Source organism: Columba livia, chromosome 6, assembly GCF_036013475.1.
Source record: "Columba livia isolate bColLiv1 breed racing homer chromosome 6, bColLiv1.pat.W.v2, whole genome shotgun sequence".
Taxonomy (NCBI): Eukaryota; Metazoa; Chordata; class Aves; order Columbiformes; family Columbidae; genus Columba; species Columba livia.
In genome coordinates this window covers 19,754,730-19,777,110 of record NC_088607.1, presented here as the reverse complement: position 1 = coordinate 19,777,110, position 22,381 = coordinate 19,754,730, and the positions used below count along the sequence as shown (strand labels likewise).

The window sequence follows — 22,381 nt, the reverse complement described above, 5'->3', positions numbered from 1 at the left end:
GCATGATACATAAAGTACTTCACAAGCTCTGATGCATCCAGATGCAGGATTATAGATTTTCAAGCACTTCTAGCTGTTCCAGTTTTTCTGATGGAAGCAACAGCCATAGATTTTGTAAGATTAAAAAAAAAAAAAATCTTGGCAGCAAGCTTCCTATGGTGGTTATTCCCAACATTTTCATAGCTAGAATGGAAGTCAAAACTGCATTGAATGTATAGTTATTCAAAATGATAGGTTAATTTACAAGCCTGGAGAAGAAAGAAGACCATTTACAATAGCATGTTGGAGCAATTAAGGGTATTATTCGTAAGCCAGTTCCTCCAGAAAGCCTCTAAGCTGTCATCACCCACCCTTTCACCTCCCCCTTCTTTACCAGTTGCTTTTTCACTTTGTTATGGTGATGCAAAGACTACCATTCCAAGGGCCCAAATTCAGGACAGCCATCCTGTTTTTCCTAGGCTTTCTCAGCTGCTGCTAACGCCTACCTTTGATTGGTATTTTGGCAGTTGCAGAAGTAATGATCAAGTGAATGTCTAACTCTCAACTGTTTTATTTTGTATGTGAACATTTAATAAGACTTCACTGCAATACACATTCGTGTTGGCACAGGTAATGTACATACTGCAGTGACAGTGCCGATCCCAGATTTCAGAGTGTTCAGATTGCAGCCTGAATGTTTTGTTATGACACGTTTTTTCCATGTGGTATTAAACTTAAAACTGGTGATGCCAAGTCATGGGTTGTGCTGCAGCAGAGTCTGGAATTACAGCGTGGGACTTTCTTGAGCTGCTTAATCCTGGGGCTGGTTGAGGGGAGTCAGGCTGTGCTCATCCTCATATCTGAGGAGTGTTACAAAAGCTGTCACACAACGTTTTATGACACTGTAGGTGTTGTTTTAAGCCTTGTGGAACATGGCTTGAGGGATCACATGTAAAATTAGAGTTGGAACTGCCTCAGCCTGATGGCAGGCTTGGGCCTACAAGCGTAAGGCTTCATGCCCTTGTCATAGCCAGTCTGCTGCTTGCTCCACATGCAAGTGCATTTATAGTATGTCCTTTCCCTGTGAGAATAATTCATCCCCCCCAAGAGCAAGCCAGACGGAGAGCCTGGGAAGCAGCAGGGGGAAGCGGCGATGGGGAGAGAGCTCTTTCGTGTCCCTCTCTGCCAAGCCAGCCCAGGGTGTGCGGGGACCGGGCCGGGGAAGGAAACGGGGTGGACACGCGTGGGACTGAGCGGACACAGGCTGCCACCTGCTGAGCAGCGGCAGGGAATGGCAGGCTGCGGCGCCGGGGGTTTGCTTTCTGCAAACAGCGTGCAAGCTCCTAGCTGCCACCTCCCTTCTCCCCAAAACAACTGCCACCTTCCAGGGTGGTTGTTAAATTTTAAACAAGTTTAAAGGAATTTAAGTCATAGTATACTTGATCGAGAGGTTCAAAAATACTGAATTATTTAGTGACCACTACCCCTTCTTGGATAAATGAAGGGAGCACTGTCTGGTATAAACTTAGTTGTCCCTCTTTCCCTCAAAGTACAGGAATAAGTGTTGTCCTCATGTCTTAGAGAAAGACCTTGAACCGCGAGAGCCCTTGAGATCAGCCCAGATCACAGCTGTCCTTCCCCATGAACTGCAGGGATGGCTGCACTCCCCTCCCAGAAGAGCAGAGGTGCCAGGAGACAACCAGCCCCAACAGGGGCAGGACAGGATTGCTAGAGGGCTGGCTACACATCAGAGCAACTTGAGAAGTGTCGTAAAATGTTCTCTGCAGCTTCAGCTATCCCAGATGTATATCTGAAGAAGGGTCTTCATATAGTATGAAGGAAGGACCAGGAAAAGATCCAAAAAGAAAATGTAAATCTTCAGGTATTGATAATCCAGAAAATGTATAAAGCCCATTAGTGACTGTAAGATAGATGTGCAGGAAATGAAACTGGATATTTTTGCCTCATCCTTTCTTGTTCATATCCCAAGGACACAAAGGTGTATTTATCCTGTCGTGTGGATGGCCAGTCACATGGGCAGCACTGCAGGCAGATGTATGGAAGGCAGGTTCAAAGACCTCTATGTGCTGCATGCCCCAGGCACAGGAGACTGAGTGTCTTTGGGCTTTCCTGCCATTGCTTTCCCTCACTAACTCCCCTCCTGCGTTTGTTCAAGACCCTGTTTGCAGCACCTCTGCAGTCACAGACATTTTTTGCTGCTTTTCTGCTAGGTTGCTTGCTATAAAAATAGCATTTTGTCACAGTTGCTAGTTTATAGGGAGAGTGAGAGACCTCTCTTTAAAGTTAGGGGGAAAAGGCCCTTTAGCACTCTGTCTGCCTTAAAAGTCTTGCTTTCAGTTTGGAAAGGAGCTAAAACCACTGAAAAGCTATCCAGAACACACTGACTGTATGTTAAGTTCTGTGATTTTTCCCACATCCCTGCTAATTCTCAACCGCAGCTCTGTACTAGAGGCCAGATACGCATGGTGGGGATTTTTTCCTCTTGCTAGCAGTGGGATAGCAGGAATGCGAACTTCCCTTTCAAGTCCAAAATCAAAGTATTAACAAACAGCAAGAGTGGAATGTGAGTTTCGAGGTTGTATCTTCCTTCAAAACAAGGAGACTGCCCAAGGCTTTTCCCAATACAGTTTTAGTCTTTTCACAAATTTGTATTGTTTTCCTTCCATCTTCTCTATACAGGAAATAAGCCTGTGGCTCTCTCACACTTTAAAATGCTTGTTATGCTATCTGTGCAAAAAAATTTCAGACTCTGTACTCAGCACTTCTCAGCCATGTCTTTTCAAGAACTGACAGCCTGCAGGGTAACTTTAAAAAGAATTTATCTCATATTGCAGCAACCCTGTATATTAGACCTGTGCTGAACCTCTCCTGCTTTTTTCTGGTGCTGTACTGCCATAGGGATCTCATTTCTGTCTCCACACAGGTGTTACGAGTGTTTGCAGGGCAGCAGAAACTGTTCTACAGTTTGCAGCATGGGTGATCAGCAGAACAGCCTGTGGAATTTATGAACAGTCTCCTCACTTGTATGGTCACTTTCGGTTTGCAGGGGACCGAAGTGAGATCATCAGCCTTTTATTTCTATGTTCCCATTCTTCTCCTGTTGTTATTTTTAAATAACAATAGTTCTGTTTTTACTATTTGAATAACAAAAGCAAGTGTTTTGCAAACTTTTAGCTTCCTGAATAGGGAGCTTCCTCTTTGAAATCTGCTTTTCAAAATGTGCCAAGTCATTCCCCGGTCAAGTTTCTGTTTCAATTTCCACTTGCTTTTCTGATGATGGGTTTCCATAAAACAGGAGAGTTTCAGTTCTCAAAGTAATTTCTGTAGTTTGCCTTTCCCCCGCCAGCCTGCTTCCCGCCCCCCCAGCCTGCTTCCACCCCCCCCCCCCCAAGCTGAGAAAGGAGTTATTTCACACTGCGTATGATACAGACTTGTCATTTAGGAGAAAGAGGCTGCTCATTTCAAGTGTGCAAAGTGCAGAGCATAAAGATACCAGATCTATATTTCAATGAGCAGCTATGGTGGTGGCAGTCATCTTGCTTATCAACATGAGACTCATCACTGGCTTTACTTCTGAGAAGGAAACGTGACAGCAAAACGTGAAACAGTGCTGATATATCCTGCTTGGTATGATTTTCCTGTGCAGCCCTAGCTTGAAAATGAGGCCATGGAAAGCTGTGTGTGTAACCATAGGTCAGGAGAACTAAATAGCTTTTGGTTCCTGGTCCAGATACTCTAATTTTGACCAGACAGCTCTATGCTGCACTACTGACTGCAGAACAGACACATGTGCACTCCTTTGTAAAACTAACTGTACAATACAACCAGTCTCTTATTTGATGTACTGTTCTAGTTAAGAAGAAAAATAAAAAACTATGTACGCTAACAACTAGAGTTAGTGGCAGTCTGGGTTCAGCCTTGCAGATGTCTCCTAAGGAGAATATGACTCATTGCTCAGGGACTTTTTTTTTAACCATCCTTGTACTGTGGTTGGGGAATTCCGGTGTGACGAAAGAAAAATTTCTCATTCTATTTCACAGCCACAAATTTATGAGGTTTGGTGTCTCTGCTTTCAGATTGGTTCAGATCAGTTTTACTAATTGATCTACTGAATCCCTGAGAGGTGGACAACCTTATTTTCTGATGGTCAGATGTTTTACTCTGAGAGACATAGCCAGAAGCCAATAAAAGTCAAAGTTCAAGTAAAGCACCTGCCAACACACCTTTAAGCTACATTATGCGTTCCTGGGTGGGACACAGTACAGGGAGCAGCCTGTCTACTAGGACTTGTGAGAGCATGGAGCTTTCCTTCCTTCCTGTCTTGACCATGCTTCTGCATAACTGCAACCCAGGAGAAATGGCACAGCCTCTGTCGCTGTTGTGCTGCTTTGCTGAAAGGCAGACATTTTGTTCTCCTATACAGTTTGAGCCTGACCAAAACAAGGCAATGAGCAACACACTGTTGCAGCATGTGGATCTGTACACAGATAGCATGCACAAGTCATGCATACAATGCTATGCCTTAATCAGTCCATAGGTGCACAGTTCTGGTGCATGGCTGTTAAACCATCCAGCTACAGCAGCCTGAAGGTTTTCCTTAGAAAAGCAGCACAGTGTGGGGATTTTGGCAGTATGGTAGTGGCAAGCTGACTGATTAGACACTTTAAAAATGCAGAAACATTATAGGCAAGAAGCTCCAAAGTGGAAGATTTTTCTGAGTATTTAACACCTATGTGATGCTTGAGACCTGGAGACCTGCTCCAGGTCTGGGCTTGTCAACAGTATGCTCTGTGCCCTTCAGATCTTCTGTGGGTCAGGCCTATGAAAGTCTTAAAGTTTTTGAAAATAATCTGAGTCCTGCTTTTCCCTTCAGGCTCCTGCTTAATGCCATACACAGATGCCTGGCTGTTTTTAAGGGCCACACACCACCCTTCCAGGCACCTCACTTCTAGCAGCATGACCTTTAGGAGCAGCTCCACACAGCTGTGGGTGCCTGGTGTTGCCTGGGGGTTGATTGCTGGCACCTGGCACCCTGCTGCCAGACCTGCCTTGCCCTTCCACACCCCTGGGGCCAGGTGGCAGCAAGTGGACCCTGCCCCACATCCCGGCTGGGAGTGAGCCCAGGCATGTCTCCTCGTGCTTTGGCTGAGTCTTGGCAATGTTTGGAGATTCTGTCTGGTAAAGTAATGGTAGAGCTAAAGAAGGTCATCCTGCTTGCTGTGTGACCTGGAAATATCAATCCTTTTCACTGAGGTTTCCTCATCTGTTGAAAGGTTTTGTAAGGCTTTGCATAAATGGGTATGTGAGCAGGAAAGGCTTCACTGCAAAGCAGCCCAGGACTACTGGTTCTTTGAATTCGGGAGCTGAGCCCTCTGCACTCCGAGACGTAAGAAAGGTAAGATGTCTCATTTTCTTGTTGTTTCCCCCATCCCAAAGAATCATCTCTTTTTGTGACTTACTGATCTGAGTGAAAAAAAACCTAAAAATGACATCTATAAGTTGCACAATGAGAGAAGTCATGCACTATGTGTATTTCTTTTAAGTGAAGATGTTTTCATTCTATCAGTTCTTGTGTTAGAAAAACTAGTGTTGCAGACTTGCGCATGGACACTACATCACTTGTGCAGTTTGCCTTCCAAAAACCATGGTTCTGCTGTGCTGCTGCAGCTCCTGCTTCTTTGAAGGGTTTTAACATTCGATAAGGCTTGTAATCAATGCAGAGAACAAGGGAAATATTTTTTATTTAGCTCTGGGAGCTTTTGTATAGAAAACCTGCACATATAAACACACATGTATAAATACACACATATACAAAACTCTGTATACACACAGGTGCTTCTATACAAGGGAGAAATCTCATTTACAACAGAGTAGAATTTAATTATACAGCAACACCTGTACTAGAAATTGATCATTTTTTTCTGTTCAAGTATTCTTCTTGGTACACGTTGTAGACACTTAACAACAGAGTTTTCATTTTGAAAAATGCAACAGCCCACTATTTTAATGTAAGCAAAACATAATATTGATGAAGTAATGCAGGGCCATACACTTAGACTAAAGCTTTTCTTCAAATAATGACTAGTTTTTTTTCATCTTGTAGGGAATCCTAAAGCTGGACTTTTATGTGCTACCTTGTAGAATATAAGCCATAAAACATCTCCTTCCAATTCTTAACAACTAAAAAAAAGCTAAGACTTTTTTTTTTAAAGGAAAGATACTGCTGCAAAAATCCTAAGTATTCCATGTTCATATAACTCCTTTGAAACAAACTGCCAATGAAAATGGGTATTTAAAAGCTTTGTTATTTATATTGCTAGAAAAATACTGAAGTAATTTTCAAATGATTCTGTGCTATGTCTCTTCCAGACTACCAGAGTTGTTTTTACTTAGGTCAGCACTATCATTGTAAGAGTTTGTACTTCTGGGATTGCAGGTTTTGCTTTGCTCAGTGTCATCACCATAAGACTGTCCCCCTTCCTGACAGCTGGAAATGGCTGCCTTCATTTTTTCCTCAATTTGATCAGCTACAGTGCACATCTTAAGCTCTCTCAGGCTGCTTATTAGGGTTCCGTAGGCTCTTTTTATCCCATGTCTTTGATACCAGACTTGAAACAACTTAATCTTCTGTTCAAATGTATCAGGATAATTATCCCGAAGAGTTTGATCTATGACAGGTTCTGGTATCTGGTGATGACGAACAAATGTCTTGACATCTGTGAGTGTCATCTGCTCCACAATACCAGCAACATGGCTGCTCAGGTCAATATCTAGAAATGCAAAAGAAAATTAATGCTCTTGGCACTTACATCTTACTGTTTTTTATCACCTGTGCTCATAGTTGATACTTTTTCTGTCCAAAAGAGATTAATTACAAGTATTCCTGGGTCAGTATCTTTTATATGTGTTTTTTTTTTACAATGTATAGTAGGTCTGCTTTTACATGTTCCTAACAAATGCTATGTAATTCAAATATTTAGGTTTGCATCCACACTTGAAATAGAATCTCAGTTCCCTCTGAAACCTATTATGTTCTTGTCTATCATTAAAGTCTGGTTCTGCCTCATGTACCTGTTCTGCTCAAAATAGTGTTGGGAAAGGTAGTGGAACAGGACAGGTCTGTTTTGTTGGAATACAGCTTATGTTCTATTCCTATTGTGTAATACTACTGTGAATTTGACCTTGAACATAAGGCAGGTTTGTGTTTCTGCAATCCCACTGTTGGGTATGGGACTACTCCATTTTCATAATTATCCATAATTCTAGAAATTCAGCTTTCTGTCTTCTAGGGTCTGTACCACATGCAGAACAGAAATTCACCTGTTGTCAATTAATAATCGCTTCCTATACAACAGAAATTCCTCCTGAGGCAAAACTTTCATTATATCACTAAATGCCTTAATAAGCACAATATCAACTGGCATTTCTTTAGTAAGTATTCACTGTTGTGCTAGAATGACAACTCTTGACAGGGGAGAAGTCTACACAAAAATATCCTTTTTTTTTTTTTCTTTTAGTGTAAGATGTCCTTGTCTGTATTTTTTTCCCTTGCACTGTATTTTAAGAAATTCTCTCTTACCTGGGTATATGAGAGGTTCATTGTCCTGAAAAGAGAAACAAGAGAGAAATGAGTAGAAACAAGTTTTGTAAAACACTAATGTTGTATAAGAATATAAACACATTTCATGACACCTGACTTTTGTAATTTTCTTTTAGTTTTCTTCATTATTCTCCTGTTCAGTAAGCAAGGGAATCAGATCAGAGAGAGAGACCTCTTTTGATCTTGTTTCTTTGACGTCTCCCAAAAGAGTCCTTATGGTGAAATTTACTTCAATATTGTCACAGAAGAGAGGCATCCTCATGCTTGCAGAGTCCCAGTAATTTAAATGAAACAAAGTTCCTTTCATGAAGCTGGGTTTTTGTGATCTAAGCAACAATACTTACACAAGAAACCCCTGTTATGGGGATTATTTCACCCAGGTTCTCCTTGCTAGTACAACCCATCTGTTTTCTCTTCCCTGAAAGAAAAAAAGCATTTTTCAAATCCAGGACAGAGTATATCTGGACTCCAAGGATATAATACATCTGAGTGCCTGAATATCTTATTCAGAATATGACAGGAACAAGGAATAGGGAATCACTTACACCACAATATTGCTGCAGTTGGTACAAATAGTACTGACAAAATTATTAAAGCAATGGCCCACGCTGGCACTCCTGTTGGAACATTAGAAGCGTTACATGAAAGTTAAGTCAAGAAATGCAATACAGCAACACACGCTAAATGTTAAAGAAGATTGCATCAGATTATAAAAGCCTTTCTGTTGTTTCCTAATGGTAGAAGCTACATCTTTGTTAAGTCTTACCTATCATGAGTCACCCCTAAAAAGAAGTAATGGCTCCTACATCTGGACAGTGATCATGGGAGAAGAGGGATCATGCCCCACAGGTCAGTATAGGGCCCAGTAGATATGATGCCCTCAGCTGTCAGGAGTCACTGTGGGCCATTGTGTAGAACAATACAATTGCAATAGTCTCTCAAACTACAGCATATGCCAGACCATGCTACAATTTAAAATGATACCTTCTGTTCTGCACACAGTGTCTGAAGTTGGAGTACATTCTTTTTCAGTTACACCACTTTCACATCTGCAGAAAACATGAACAAAAATCATTATGGAATTTGTTTCTCTCCTTATAACCCTGTCAACAGAGCAAAGCGAAATCTTCAAACACTTTCTTAGCTAAATATTTAATATATCAAGAAGTTGGAGTTTGGAATTTAATAGGTATGGAAAGGCATGGGAGAGGAAAAGGGTGTGGAAATTATTTTCCAAATGTAACAGTAGATCACACAAAGACAACAGAAAAGTTCAGATACTACATTACAGTTTTTGAAAAACGTATACAGATATAATGGATGTATAGAAGTTTTTCTGCATGCCTTTCGAAAGCCTGCATGGATGCAAGTTAAGTTGACTGAGCAAAGTCAGCTCAACAAGCTAAGTGCAAAGGAAAACTAGTATGTTTTCCCTCAGGTTATACAGGACCTTAGCGTCTGTCTTGAAACTGGCTGGAAAAAGAAAGTGTGATAACATGATATTAACAACTTCATATTTAACAATGAAGTCATAAACTTACATGGTACATGGATCACAGTGCCTACATGGTACAGAAGAATTGCAAAAATGATTCTTTGCACAGGTGCATTCCGTGTTCCGTTCCGGGGTGCAGTTCTTTGCAACTGCCAAACCTAAAATAAATTTTTTGAAATTTGGCAGTTTGAAAAAGTAGACCTTAAAAGCTGGCCTCTGCTCACAAGCTCTTGTCCTCAAACTTATGTGTTTTTAGCTCTACCACTGTTGGCACGGGTGAGCCTCAACTCTAAGAACAACACAGCTTTTATAGGGAGCCCTGTTGCTGGAGCACTGGAAGGATGGAGATGGCAAAGAGACCTCTGCTGGCCAGGAGCTCAAAAACCTCATCACACCACAAATACTTGGTAGAAGACGATTAATTTGGCACTGTCAAATGTTGTCAGCTTCTTTTTCCCATTCAGAAGTGTAAAGCCAGAAGGAAACTCAGATCATCATGTAACCCATCTCCCTGCTTGATGTCAGAGACAAGATATTTACTCTTCTTGACAGACAAGTTTAGCTCTTCGTGAGGACCTTCAACGGTGAAGAATTCCACTGTCTCTTTTAGCTAATATATTCTGTGCTTAAGTATGGAAGCAAGTTAATCTGCTCCTATCCTCGGTGTATATGATGAAGCTATCTCCATCTATGAAAAAATATTTCTGCATTAAGAAATTCATAGGTATATAGGAATAGAAGTGAATTTTTGAGTTATCACATTCAGTGCCCTGCTGTAACAGGAAAACATACTATCTTTAAAAAAAAATTGATAACGCTCTACTGTGAAACCAGTGCTGAAGCCATCCATTAGAATATCAAACATGAATGATCCTAAGAATGGTTCTAATGGAACTTCAGAGCTAATTTTCCTCCTACCTAATGTTTTTTACTGACTTCTCTTCAACTACATTATTGTCCATGGGATAATGTGATTGGTCATCCCATCACCCTTTCTTTCCCCTTCAGTTTAACTAATAGTCTCCTTTGTAGCACTGTACAAAACGCTAAATTGTTTTGCTGTACTCAACTTCATTACCCATCCAAAAATGCTCATTATAGTAGCTAATGAGAAGAAAATTTTCTATGTATATGGTGGTGTTAAAGGAAGAGGAAAGCACTAAAGACTGATGTTCCAGCAGGTGATCTGAGTACAACAGTATTGGAGTTAAGAGCTGTCTCTCCATTCACCAAACTGGATTTTGGATATAAGGAATACAGAACCATCACTCTCTTAATCTAGGTATACTAGAACTGCCAGGAGATCAGTTTAATGGATTTAAAACCAAAACAAAACTATGATGGGTATTTATGCAACAGGTAGCAACTTTCTGAAACCTGGGTCCTCCAGCAGGTTCATGCACAAAGGGCACATAAATTGATTCCAAAATTACTAAGTAGGGTCGGACCTTCTAATTTTCTTTCCCACAACTGTGGATGCTGCTAGACTTTGCAGGGAACAGGCCATGGGAAGTACACAGGTTGGTTTGTGTTTTCTCTAAATAGAACCTCTTGCCTCCACTGCTTAATGCAGAATACTGGGGTAGGTGGACCACTGGTCTGACCAAGTAGGGCATGCCTTTTAGTTTCATAATTTGATCCTGTAACCCACACAGCATCTTGGATGTATAAAAGACATCACTCTTTCAGCCCCAGCAACTTAAAATAATATTATTAATTACATGAAAGACTATGAAATATACTATTGGGAGTTCTCCCATGCCTGCTTCTTACAATACCCCCCTTCTTTTAAACAGAGGGTGAAGGAGAGAGAGATCTTCTTTCATTCTGACTAGCTTGTATAGGGTCTGCTTTTCAAGCATTACTTTGGCTGAGCAAAGGTAAATAAATACAAGGAGAAACAATGGACCAACATAGCTTGTTCTTCTTCACACTTTGTGCCTGATGAAAGGGAACTGGGGGTTAAATCTTTGACTTTGTCAAAAGTTTCTTCACGTACTACCACTATAACATTTTAATCTGCATGCTACTCAGTATTCAGGTTACTGTGGAGAATTTCAGTCAAATCCTGTATCAAAAAAGTCATTGCTAGAGTTGCTATTTCTATAGATGTACCAAATATGCTGTCACATGAAGAGCATCTCAAACACTTGTCCAAATCATTGACATGATCCATATAGTCCTTTCCATGTGTACATGGAACACAGTGTTCAGTAGTATCTGTTGGGCAGATGACATTTTTAACAAAACCTGCAGAGACAGAAAAAACAAGAATTAAGATTTGCGGTACCTCTGGACAAAATCCATCAGCTCTAAGACTTATATCAGACTCTCTTTTTAATCCCTTACACTTTTTGATTTGCTAACCTGGACAGAATCTATATTCTTTATGCATACCTATATGCTCTTCAGGAATATAGAATCGTAGAATCATTTTGGTTGGAAGAGACCCTCAGGATCATCCAGTCCAACCATATCTAAACTAACTCTAGCACTAAAACATGTCCCTAAATGGTTTGAGAAGCAAGTTTTTTTATGCCTTTAACATTGACCCCACTTCTCTCAGAAGTGGGTCAAGCATGCATATTGAGCCTGAATTCTCCTGCAATCACAATCTGCCTTTTTTGCTTTGCAGGAGTTGTTTTTGATGGAGGATGTGGGGTGACTGTCACCTTTTACCACCTCCCTCCATATTGTAGTTTGGTTCTGCTCATACCTATTCAGTCTAGACCATTCCTAATTGGGAACAGACTCTCCTCATTCTAGGCTGGGCAGCAATGTACTGCCATAGCCACCTGCTCCTCAAGTCACTGCATTCCCCATCCAGGGCCTCATGCCTGTTGAACCGAGGCAGTATATGTAAGATTTGATCATCCCCTCTCTTCCTTCAATTTAGGACTGAAGGAGAGCACACTAAACACAACTGGACATGCAAAAATTGGAAAACCTCTTTCAAAGATGTATATAGCTCTTTTGTGACAAGCATTCTGTGTGAGAACTACTATCTGTAGCAAAAAGTTATTGGGGCACTGAGCTCAATAATTACTTTTAGAAGTGTCTGATGTCCTGCAATAGAGAAAGACAGAGCTAGAATGAAGCATTGCACCCAGAAAACCACAGCATGCCACTTCACTGTCCAGCAGAAAGCAATTCTGCACATTGTGGTTTCTGCTATTAATGACTTTTCAATAGTCTTATAATGATACTCACCACGTTCACATTTCTTGCAACACTCATCACCTGAAATGTATTCATCTAGTTTACACTTAGTTTCCCTCTTAGCAATGATCCTCCTTGTAATTAATTTATTGTAAGCTGTGTGTATTAGAGCTTCAGTATTGTTTTTGCATCGTGTTTCAATTATGAAGATAACTACCTAGGAGAAAAGAACAGCAAGTTATTGAAAAACAAAAACAAAAAAACCCCAACAACAAATAACAAAAACAAAACACCAAAAAAACCTGTCAAGGAATATCGGACTGTTTTGCGAGTAAAGTGGGAAAATTAGTAGGATAGATTTGTTATAGTTTGCCTTCCTCTTGGCAATGTTTTTTTGTGGAATTCTGTATATACTTCACACGCATTGAGTGTGAGACGTCTATATAATGGAGATATGTAATGATTGTTGGCTGAAGAACTAGATGCCCTTCTAGAAATATTATTATGCAGAAAAGCCTGAGGCCACCCTGCTTTTACTTAACTCAGTTTCTGCTGATAGTTTGGAATTATTTGAACATTTTCATTATTTATTTTATTTATGTGTTACTGTCTGTGTGGAGTTTTAACAGTAAAAATTAAGACAGTCCTTGTTTTGAAGAGTTTGAAGTCTTAACTTCTAAGTTGAGCACTACATTCGTTATTCTTGCTCATTTTTTACAAAAGACTTAGAGATATATACCGTAAGAGATACTGAGGAAAGGGGAAAAAATGACGCTTGGGAAGAAATGGAGTAGTGCTATTGCCCTTGGCAAAAGGAAATAACAGGCCACGTTGTGAAGAAGGGCGATGGCAGGGTACCTTTTTTGGAAAGGAGATTAGTGGTGAATGAGGTGCCATACAAACTGGCAGATTCTTGTACCAATGGTGCATTGCATGGACTGAAGCCCTGCCAGTCACAGATTCACTCACAGTTTATAAATCAGCATGCAAAACACCTTGAATAGAATAATTTCTTTTTGATTTTGTTTCGGATATTTGAAAGAGTTTTATTCTGAATGACTGGTTACCTTAGAACACTTCTGAATTGTGGCTTAATACAAATTTTACTGTATCTGCTAGTGCTAACAAGGGACAAACATGTTTAAAGAATTCTCTAATAATTTGAGGACTGGTTGTTTTATTGTTACACTTTTTTTTTTTCTTTTTTTTTGCTTGCCAGAGGGTGATATTTAATGGCTGATTAATCCAATCTTCATGATTTTGTGTGAAACTGCCTCGATGCTGACTGTAACTTTAGTTAGATGAAGAAAACACTTTAATTGATGCACATATTAACTTACTGAAAAATGGGTTTGGATTTCAAACCGGGCCCTCAAGTGAAGGAAGTGTTATCTGGGGCTAATTAATTGAAGTAACCAATATGACTACTGTCTGCTGACTTCTACAGTAGCCACTTCTTGTGATCCTCTAGTCTATTCAGAGGATGGGAGGGTGAAAAGCAATTTCTGTCCTTAGCAGCCATCTGCTTTAAAATGTAGATAATATTCATTACTAGACTGAAATGAGGAAGGCCTTTGTTTGTACCTGGAGGAGAAGCTTCAACTGATAAAAAAGGCAGTTTAGCACTTGAGAAACTGGGTACACATGTTCAGCCAGTCACTTTCCCCATGTAGCGTTCTGAATCTCTTCCTTTGCTGCCAAAGCTTTGAGGATGCTCTTCTCCAAATCCCAGTGTAATGATGTTAAGAAGTTAATGTAAGGCCTTAACAAAAGCTGTCAAATGATGTGCCCAATTGGCGTGATTTGCTCTCCATCTTACTAAAAACTGGGATAGAAAGTCCAATTGACTGCTTCCTAGCAATTAGTTTTTGGAGGCATGCATCCAGTCTGGTTGGGCTTTCCCTGAAGCAGGGTGAAGCCCCACACCTTCACTGCTCCTCTGCCATGTGTTGGACTGGGCTGAGGGAGGGGACAGTCACAGGACAACACTTGGGGGACAGGTTTTGTCCCAGCTCTCTGAGCTGGAGGATCATGATGCTTCAGCCAGCCCATTTGCCGTGAGGCCCTAGCCAGCAGAAGGGTTAGAAGCGAGAGAGTTGCCACGGTGGGGAGGCACTGAGGCAGCACCATGGATCTCTGGCCATCCCAGGAAACCCAGCGGTGCCAGGGGTGCCCAGCTGGGCAGGCTGTGGTGTGGCTGGGGTGCATGATGGGCCAATACAAATGCATGAGGGAGCTAGTGGGGAAATGACCCCTTCCTCTCCTCATGCCAACGGAGGAACTGTGGCTCAGCTGGGTGAGCAAGAAGCACAGCACTAGCCCCACCAGCCCTACAACATCAGAGCTGACACTCTGACAAACCTGCCCCAGCTTAGCAGTACTCGCCCTGCTGCAATGGCTTGGCTCCCGCCTCCTCGCTCGCCTGCCCTTGCAGCCGTGCCTGATGAAGCTCTGTGCCCACAGGGATGCTCTCTGTCCTGCTTTTGGTGTCCACATCTCCCCTTTTCAGATGAGAGAAGTCAAGCAGTTTTGGAGAGGGAAAAAAAGACCTTGGGCAACAGTAAAGAGAAGAGGGAAAGTGACAATAACCACAGCCCTAGCACACCTGCAAACTACCTGGGCACAGCAGAGAAACTGAATAGCGCTGGGAAAGCACAGAGCATACACAAAGAAAGAGAATGTACAGAGTCATGCAGAAAAATAGGGTATGATGAAAGAAGGAAACATCTCTCTAAATTACTAATATCAGTAAAACCTAGCAGAGTTTCTTTTTGTGTTTACTGAATGCCTGCAATCACAGTGCATGCACAGACACAGCCTTCCTTCACATGAAGAAACCCCTCTGCTTCTCACACTTTTATACAGACAGGCTGTGCTGATATAATGAGGCTGGGCAGAAATACACTTTTTGACTGAACTCTCCACTGTCACTCACAGACATGAACTTCCTGGTACTCTTACAAGAAGTGGGGATCACTTCTCAGAATTTGACACCTAACAGCATGAAACACCTACATCAGTTCTGCTCACAGGGATGTCTTGCATCACCTTCCTGTGCAAGGAATAATAAGACAACTGTGGAGATTTTATAGCTTTCAAAGTGGCACCTTATTTTTTTCAATTTTTTTTTTTTCTCCTCCTGGATTTGCAATCCATTTGTTATACAGAAATTTTGGTATGTCTTATAGGAAGAAAAGTTAATAGTCATATGGCTTCCTGTGCACACCTCAATTGCTTTCCTTGTCACTGAGCAGTGAGTGCTAATAGTGGAAAGCAAGCACTTTAGGGGCTTTCACAGAGGAAGGGGTGATAGGTGCTTTTTTGTGGTGTGTATATTCAAACAGCAGCTGTATTTTCCCAGCCTAAAATGACTCACAGAGGTTCTCTTCTACCTTTCTTATCTTAACATAAAAAAACAATTGTCATATCTAAACTGAAGACTTAGATTGAACTGAGTAGTCAATGGGAATAAAAGCAATCAATCAGGGACATCTAGCCTTAGTGGGATCCATAAAAACTATAATATGAAACAAAATTTTGGGGTTTCTCTCCTTTTGCATTGCCTAGACATTTAAGAGACCTTTCCACCTCCCTTTTCTTTGCTCCCACGGAGTACCTCAAAATGCTTTCACCAACAGGCATCTGCTAAGGAGACTTAAAAAAACTGTTTCATCTGTCTTCCCAGGGTAGAGTGACAGGAACTTTTGTTTCTTTGAAAACCTGTGTGATTTTTGGCATTCTCAGGCCTCCAGTTCTTCCTGTATCAGAGTATTGATCATAACAGGTCAACTTCCTTCAACCGAAAAGTTCCAGCAGACCTACCATACGGGGATCTAATGTCAGCTCTGGAAGTGTGTGAATATGTTATTTGCATATAGGGCTTTTTAAAGCCTTACAACTTTTAACCCCAAAGAAAAAACAAACAAAAAAACCCCAAACCCAACCCTGTCTCTGCTTTCTCCTGTTATCTTTATAAAACACTTTAATTTTAGCTGCCAGTCCTCCCATTTCTAATCCATAGATGTCTATGGATGAGAAGATTGATGCCTTCAGAGCTTGGTTGCCTTTTTTTTTTTTCTACTCCACGCCTGTTATATGGGGTAATGTACATGAACTCATCAGGGGCTTTCTACGGGTTAATAAAAAGGGGAGAGGGGGGATTTTTCTTGCTTTTTGCCTAGATAGAGCTGAGAAAAAACGTGAACTTATTTTCTGAATTTTGATTTGCTTATGGTACTTTTGACAAATGGTTGCTAGAGTTAACTCTATTGTAAGAGAGTTTTCTATGCAATTAATCTCCCTTGCGTTACGCCTGTCAGGATGGGTTTTCAAAAAGTCATTTCACACTATTTATTAAGAGGGTTCTCTACACCAGATCTTTTACAATGACAAGTAATTTCTGTTTCCAATATTTCCAGTATAATTTTTCCCCCATCTCTTTTTATTTCCCCCCACCAAGGCAGAAGTTGATAGTTAGCACCAAAATAGCCACTGCAAATAGTATTTCACGTTTAAAAATCTTTTACGAGAAGGACAAAAAGAATCCAGTTCCATATTCTGAAGCCCAGCAGTGGGAGCTGGTATTTCCCCACAACCAGAACATCCTGAGCTTCTTAAATCTCAAGTCAGATGCATGTGTTCAGTGCCTGTGAGAGGCAGAAGTCTCAGTTACTGTCAGGTGTCTTAAAATAGTCACTGTCCAAATTCAATCCATTACTATTTAACATCTCAGCTGACTCATATGCAAATTATGGCAATATATTGAAGGGGTGCGGGTTCTATGGTTGTTGTTTTTTGTGGTGTTTGTTTTTCTTTTTTCTTTTAATTTTGGTTTGTAGGAGCACTGTATTAGTGAACACGTAATAAATATTATAGAATTTGGGAGAGCTGGAGCAATATTAACAGCTCCCACCTAACTTTGATGTTGTGACTAAGGATGAATAAGAGCTGGACAGTGTAGAAATTTAGGAACTCTTCCCCTTTTTCCCTTTGTAAAACCATACAGGTTTTCTTGTTGGCACTTTTTCTTTGAATGAGTTGCCTCAAAGATAAAGGCAGTTAACTGTGGAAATATGAGCAGACAAATGTTTCCAGAATTGGGGCCTCTGTACTTTTCAGCTGACTCTTGGGTCATTCCATGACCTTATAGCTGTTTATACATATACATTTAAGTGTGTGCATTAGTTGTCCAGGAAATGAGAAAGAAGGGTCAGCACAGTAATGCAGGAGTCCTGTTTTCAAAGGTATGTCTTCTAAAATTCCAGAAAAGTAGTGGCTCTGTAGCCATATCAGATAATTACAAAATATTTAGATAACACTTCACGCTCTTAATATGGCCTATTCCTTTAGATTGTGTCTCTGAGTAGTATATGGTATTGTGGCTTTTTTTACAGGGTAAAGTTAGATGTTTTATAACTATGTAGGCCATTGCTACCTTGCATGACTATCCCTACTAGTGCTCCTACTTCAGTGCAACATGGAGTTGCTTGCTAAACTGAGGGCTCATTCAACAAACTTCTTTTGTGTTCCAGTTTAATCAAATTAGTATGTCAAATGCTGCCCAGGTTTACTGATTTATAAGTAGTGGAATAACATGCCAATTAAAAAAAAAGCCTATACTTTTTAAAAAATAGGAAGTATGTGTGATTGCTACAGTCTTTCTAAGGAGTATCAAAATTTGGAAACAAGAGAAAAATAAGAATAGGAATTATAAGAGACAGTGATTTTTACCTTAATTTATATTGTGAATAGTTGTACAATACTAAGCTAGATTGATATTTTTGCTAGTTGTTTGCTGCTCCCGTACACAAATAGAAAATATACACTTATGTCAGCAGATGAAAATACTTCTTTGTACTTAGCTATGCTCTGGTACTTTGTGGAGAGATATGGATATAACCGTCTGAATCACTTAAAATAGTTTACTATGTGTTAGATAGCTTTCACCCTAACACCTGATTTTAACCTGCCAAACCCCAAAGCAAACTGCATTCATTATCAACATAACCACGCTGTGAAGAGATTTTGAATGTGAACTTCAGTGAGCTGTCTCTGAAATAGGTGAGAATTATGGCTGAGGAGGCAATGTATACTGCATCCAGATTTCCAGACGGGTTACTGCTCTGCCGTGCAGCAGGGTTTACTGCCACCCACTCGTTCTCCATGTCCTACCTCTGGGCTCTTAGAGCAGGGCTGCCTTGGGCAGCTCCACCCAAGTGCAGGCAGAGCCAGTGCATCTGCACCCATGTGTGCCCAGGCCTCCTGCCCAGGATATTCCTGCCACTACAGCTCTTCGGCCCAGTGCACCTGTACCAGTGGAGATCCCTTTGCTACAGACACTGAAACACTTCCTTATCTTCCTTGCTGACAGTAGCCCTTCAGAGTGAGTGTCTGTGAAGTTGACTTTACTGATGACAAAGTTCGACATGTGACCTAAGCTCTGAAGCTGCAGAGACTCATACTGTGTATGGGGGATGATTAAGGCAAGAAAAGAAGGCGCTGCCCCATTTCCAGTAAACACTGCACGTTGTGCCAACCAGACTTGGCCTATTTCTCCAGCTTTTCCTGGGGCCCTGCCAGTAGTGGTTCAAAGTTCTTGCCAAAGGTATTCGCTTTTACATTGCTTTACCAGCTGTGCAAGTCAGCTTTCACTAATGCGGTCTTTGCCTGAGCGGATACCCAGCCATAGATCTAACTGTGCTAGCTAAGCAGCACGGATGGTGGACCTGCCTCACCGTCTCCAGCCGGGTCTGGGTGCCTGTGGACCGAGACTGATGACAGCTCTCCTTGGGTCCCCTGCACCTATGGCACACGACCAGCTGCCTCTGACAGCTACCTCCACCTATGCCCCTCTTCTGTCCCTCTGCTTTTACACAATGCCCACATCCACCTGGCACCCAAAAAAGTGACTGAAAACCATAAAGTGCCTGAATTTGAAGGTGGGTTTTCTAAAGAAAAAAAAAAAAAAATCGCCTAAATCAGTTACGTGCAAACTCGATAAAAAGTTTGTTGCTGCCGGCGGCGGCAGCTCTGCTCGCACCGCCTGTCGCAGCCCCCGCGTCCCCGCCAGGCTGTCCTCGCTGCCTGCCGCCCTTCCACGGGGCGCCAGCCCCGTCTGCCGCTGCCGGGCTCCGCCACCCGCCCCGCCCGGCTGCCGGGCGCCCGTCGCGCTCACTCCCGCAGGCAGACACTTACGAGGAGCAGGGGAAGGAGGCTCCGGGCCATGCCGCCGCTGCCCACCGCTGTCCCGCGAAGTGAAAGCGGCCCGTCCCGCCACCGGCAGCCTGCGGCCTGCCCACGCCGGGCTCCTCCCATGTTGGTAAACACGGCCAAGCCCGCCCCCGGGAGGCTGCACCCTCCCGTCCTGCCCGCGGGTGCCCGCGGTGTCGAGAAACAACCCCGGGCAGGGGCTTCTGCCTCCGGGTGATCCTGCGGGCACGGGACAGGCAGTTCTGCCCGCTGGCAGCCCCCTGCTCTCTGTGCTGAGCCCCGCTCTGTGACAGGGCGGCAGGGGCACGCCGGCTTCTTTTGGGTATTGTGGGCACCACGCTCTCCACGGGGATCTTAAGTGTTTGGGATGAATGGAGTCGGGTGCATCTGCTTGCAGTTTGTGAATGCCGGGCACGGCTTTGAGGTCACAAGGCAAAAGCCACAGACTTCAGGCTGTGCATGAGGCATTCGCTTTCTGTGCTTCGACTGCTGAGTAAAGCAAATGCCTTCCTATCAAGGACAGAAACTCCAGTTTTGCCATATTGGTAAGGGCAGGCTTGGGGCAGGGAGTCTTGAATCTATAGGAGTGGAGTAGTCATTCAGAATAGGCTAAATTAACTCCAGCAGAAGATACTGCCTTTTGCTATCCTACTGAAAGGATTACTCAAGCCTCTGACTTCTATTTCATAGCTATTTCTAGTCACTCCTTGAGTATTTCTTGCGAGCTTTCAGTGGTTTGAATGCTGGTGGTATGGCCTCCTCCACAGTGTTAGAAATAACGTGATGGTGTCAGCAATTGGTATGTGTTTTGATCTCTCAGGTTTTGACATGATGCTGTTGCCTTGGGAAGACCATGGCTGCAATTGAGCTGGCATTTTCATTTTAAACACCATTTTTCAGTCGTTTATGACTCAGATTTTCAGAAGCCCTTGATTTTTTTGCTGATATGGCTCTTAGCTGCCAAAGAGATAAGCTGGGTTCATAATATAAAAAATAGCTGCTGTTTTAAATATTTCAGACTTTTTAACCACTTCCGGATAAAATGACATGTACTGCTGACACATTTTCAGAGATGCTGCCTTTGGAGCATCCTTTAATAATAAACTTTTTCCCTTCCCAGTGACAGCACAGAGTATGATGAACAAAAGGCACTTCTCTTGGGTGCTCTGCCTGTGTTACATGTCTGTAGTTCCTACTGGGCAAACCCAAATCAGTATGGCTGTTAATTTTAGCAAAAAATTTGCGTGCGGGTAGGGGTGGAGTATGGACTGCGAGCAACATTGTCCGGATCTGGATGGCTGCTGCAGCAGAAAGCTTGGTAGAGATATTTCCAAATTCATTACTTGGGCAACTGTGGCTTGTCCTAAAACCAAAACCTGACGTGACTGGGCCCTCAACAGGTATTGCTTAGCATTCAATAACACCATATACCCTAATTGTCTGATATCTTCCACTGATGTAGTTAATGTCGATTAGGCACATGTGGTTTGCACTCTTCTCCACCCCCCCGGAGGTGTGATGATTGCATGTTTGTATCTGTTTTGTGGTGGAGTGTTTTTGTCTTGGTAGGGAGCTTTGAGAGACATTTGAAAAGCTACTAGATTCTTGTCAAAACAATAGTGTCTGCACATGACCTGGAGTCATATCTCATGTAGTTAATAACTGTAGCTACTTGGGGGTTTTTTATATATATAATGGATACAAACCAAGAGATGGCAATGTGTTTGGAGGATTTTGTGTTTGTTTTTTGACTATCCTGAGTTGCTATCAGTTGGCACTGTAAGGCTGGCGTTTTCGTCTTTGCACTGTTCCTTGGGTTGCAGCAGTTTTTTTTGGGGCTGGTAAAAGTGGCAGCCTTGACTACTTTCTTTACTGACCCTTCATCTAAAGCCGAAATCGGATGTCAGTTGGGGAGTGGAAGAAGTACAAGGCGCTGCACTATTTTTCTTACCAGTAGATGGCCTTGCACCTTGCCTGACGTGCAAGAGAGGGATCAGACTGTGGCAGGGCCAAACTCCGGGAACGCTGAACACACAGGAGATTGACGTTTTAGTTCCTTTGCAATTCCACCTTGAAAATGTGAAGGTTTTGGAATCAAAGTTAAGTTTTTGATTTATTTATTATGCTGTTTTGATTTGTGTGTGTGTGTATTTGTTTGTTTGATTTTTCTTGTTACTGTTGTTCTGTGTCCACATACGTGCACTGGCCATAGGAAATTGTGTTCAAGACAGCTGCAAAAATACCCAAGGAATAACTTTGGATGCATACGACCTCAGTGTTCTGGCTTTGAGGGTTGCTGAGTTGGAAAGGAGGGTGGCAACCAGGAAGTATAAGATCTGACTTGCTTTCTTCTACTTCTTTCTTTGTTAAATTGTTATAGATTTTTTTTTTTTTAATTTTTAATTTAGATGTATTGTTGTGGGGTTTTTTTACTTGGTTTAGATTTGTTTCAGCAATTAGTAATTATTTAGCAGTTCTTTAGTACTGAGATTGCATAGTCAGATTAATGCAGTGTAACTTAACCAAAGCAGTTCCATCAAACTTAAATTCTCCTTTGACTTACAATACACATTGGAAGATTATTGTTGTAGACAAGACTTACACTGGATATATTAATATAATAAATGTTGGAGCTGTTGAATTTGAGAAGAGTTATGAGCTGCTCACTACAGTTGTCTTCTTGTTAGCCTTGCGTTTTCTTGTCTTGTATATGTTGACTTACTCCCCTGTCTTTAAGTAGCTAGCAAGTTTGCCTTAAAATGTGGGTTAGGGGACAAAACTGCTGTATTCAGACAACTTGATTTGGCTGAAAAGGGAAGAAAGTAGGAGAGAATGCAAAATATATGTCGTGGAGATAGTTGAAAGAAAACAATTTGTTATGTGATTCAGGTTTTGTAAATAACCTGAAGTTTAAAGGG

General features: G+C 41.9%; 1 protein-coding gene across 1 annotated transcript; it reads right to left on the bottom strand.

Annotated features, from left to right (window-relative positions):
* Window positions 1-5,717: 5,717 nt before the first annotated feature.
* On the bottom strand, window positions 5,718-19,602 carry FAS (Fas cell surface death receptor). The gene is made up of 9 exons (XM_065067420.1): window positions 19,449-19,602; window positions 12,306-12,471; window positions 11,211-11,345; window positions 9,142-9,253; window positions 8,585-8,649; window positions 8,146-8,217; window positions 7,945-8,018; window positions 7,580-7,604; window positions 5,718-6,770 (listed from the first exon to the last, which is right to left on the bottom strand). Exons 1-9 carry the CDS (start codon window positions 19,566-19,568, stop codon window positions 6,355-6,357), a joined length of 1,185 nt encoding a protein of 394 aa, XP_064923492.1. The 5' UTR covers window positions 19,569-19,602; the 3' UTR covers window positions 5,718-6,354.
* Window positions 19,603-22,381: the final 2,779 nt, after the last annotated feature.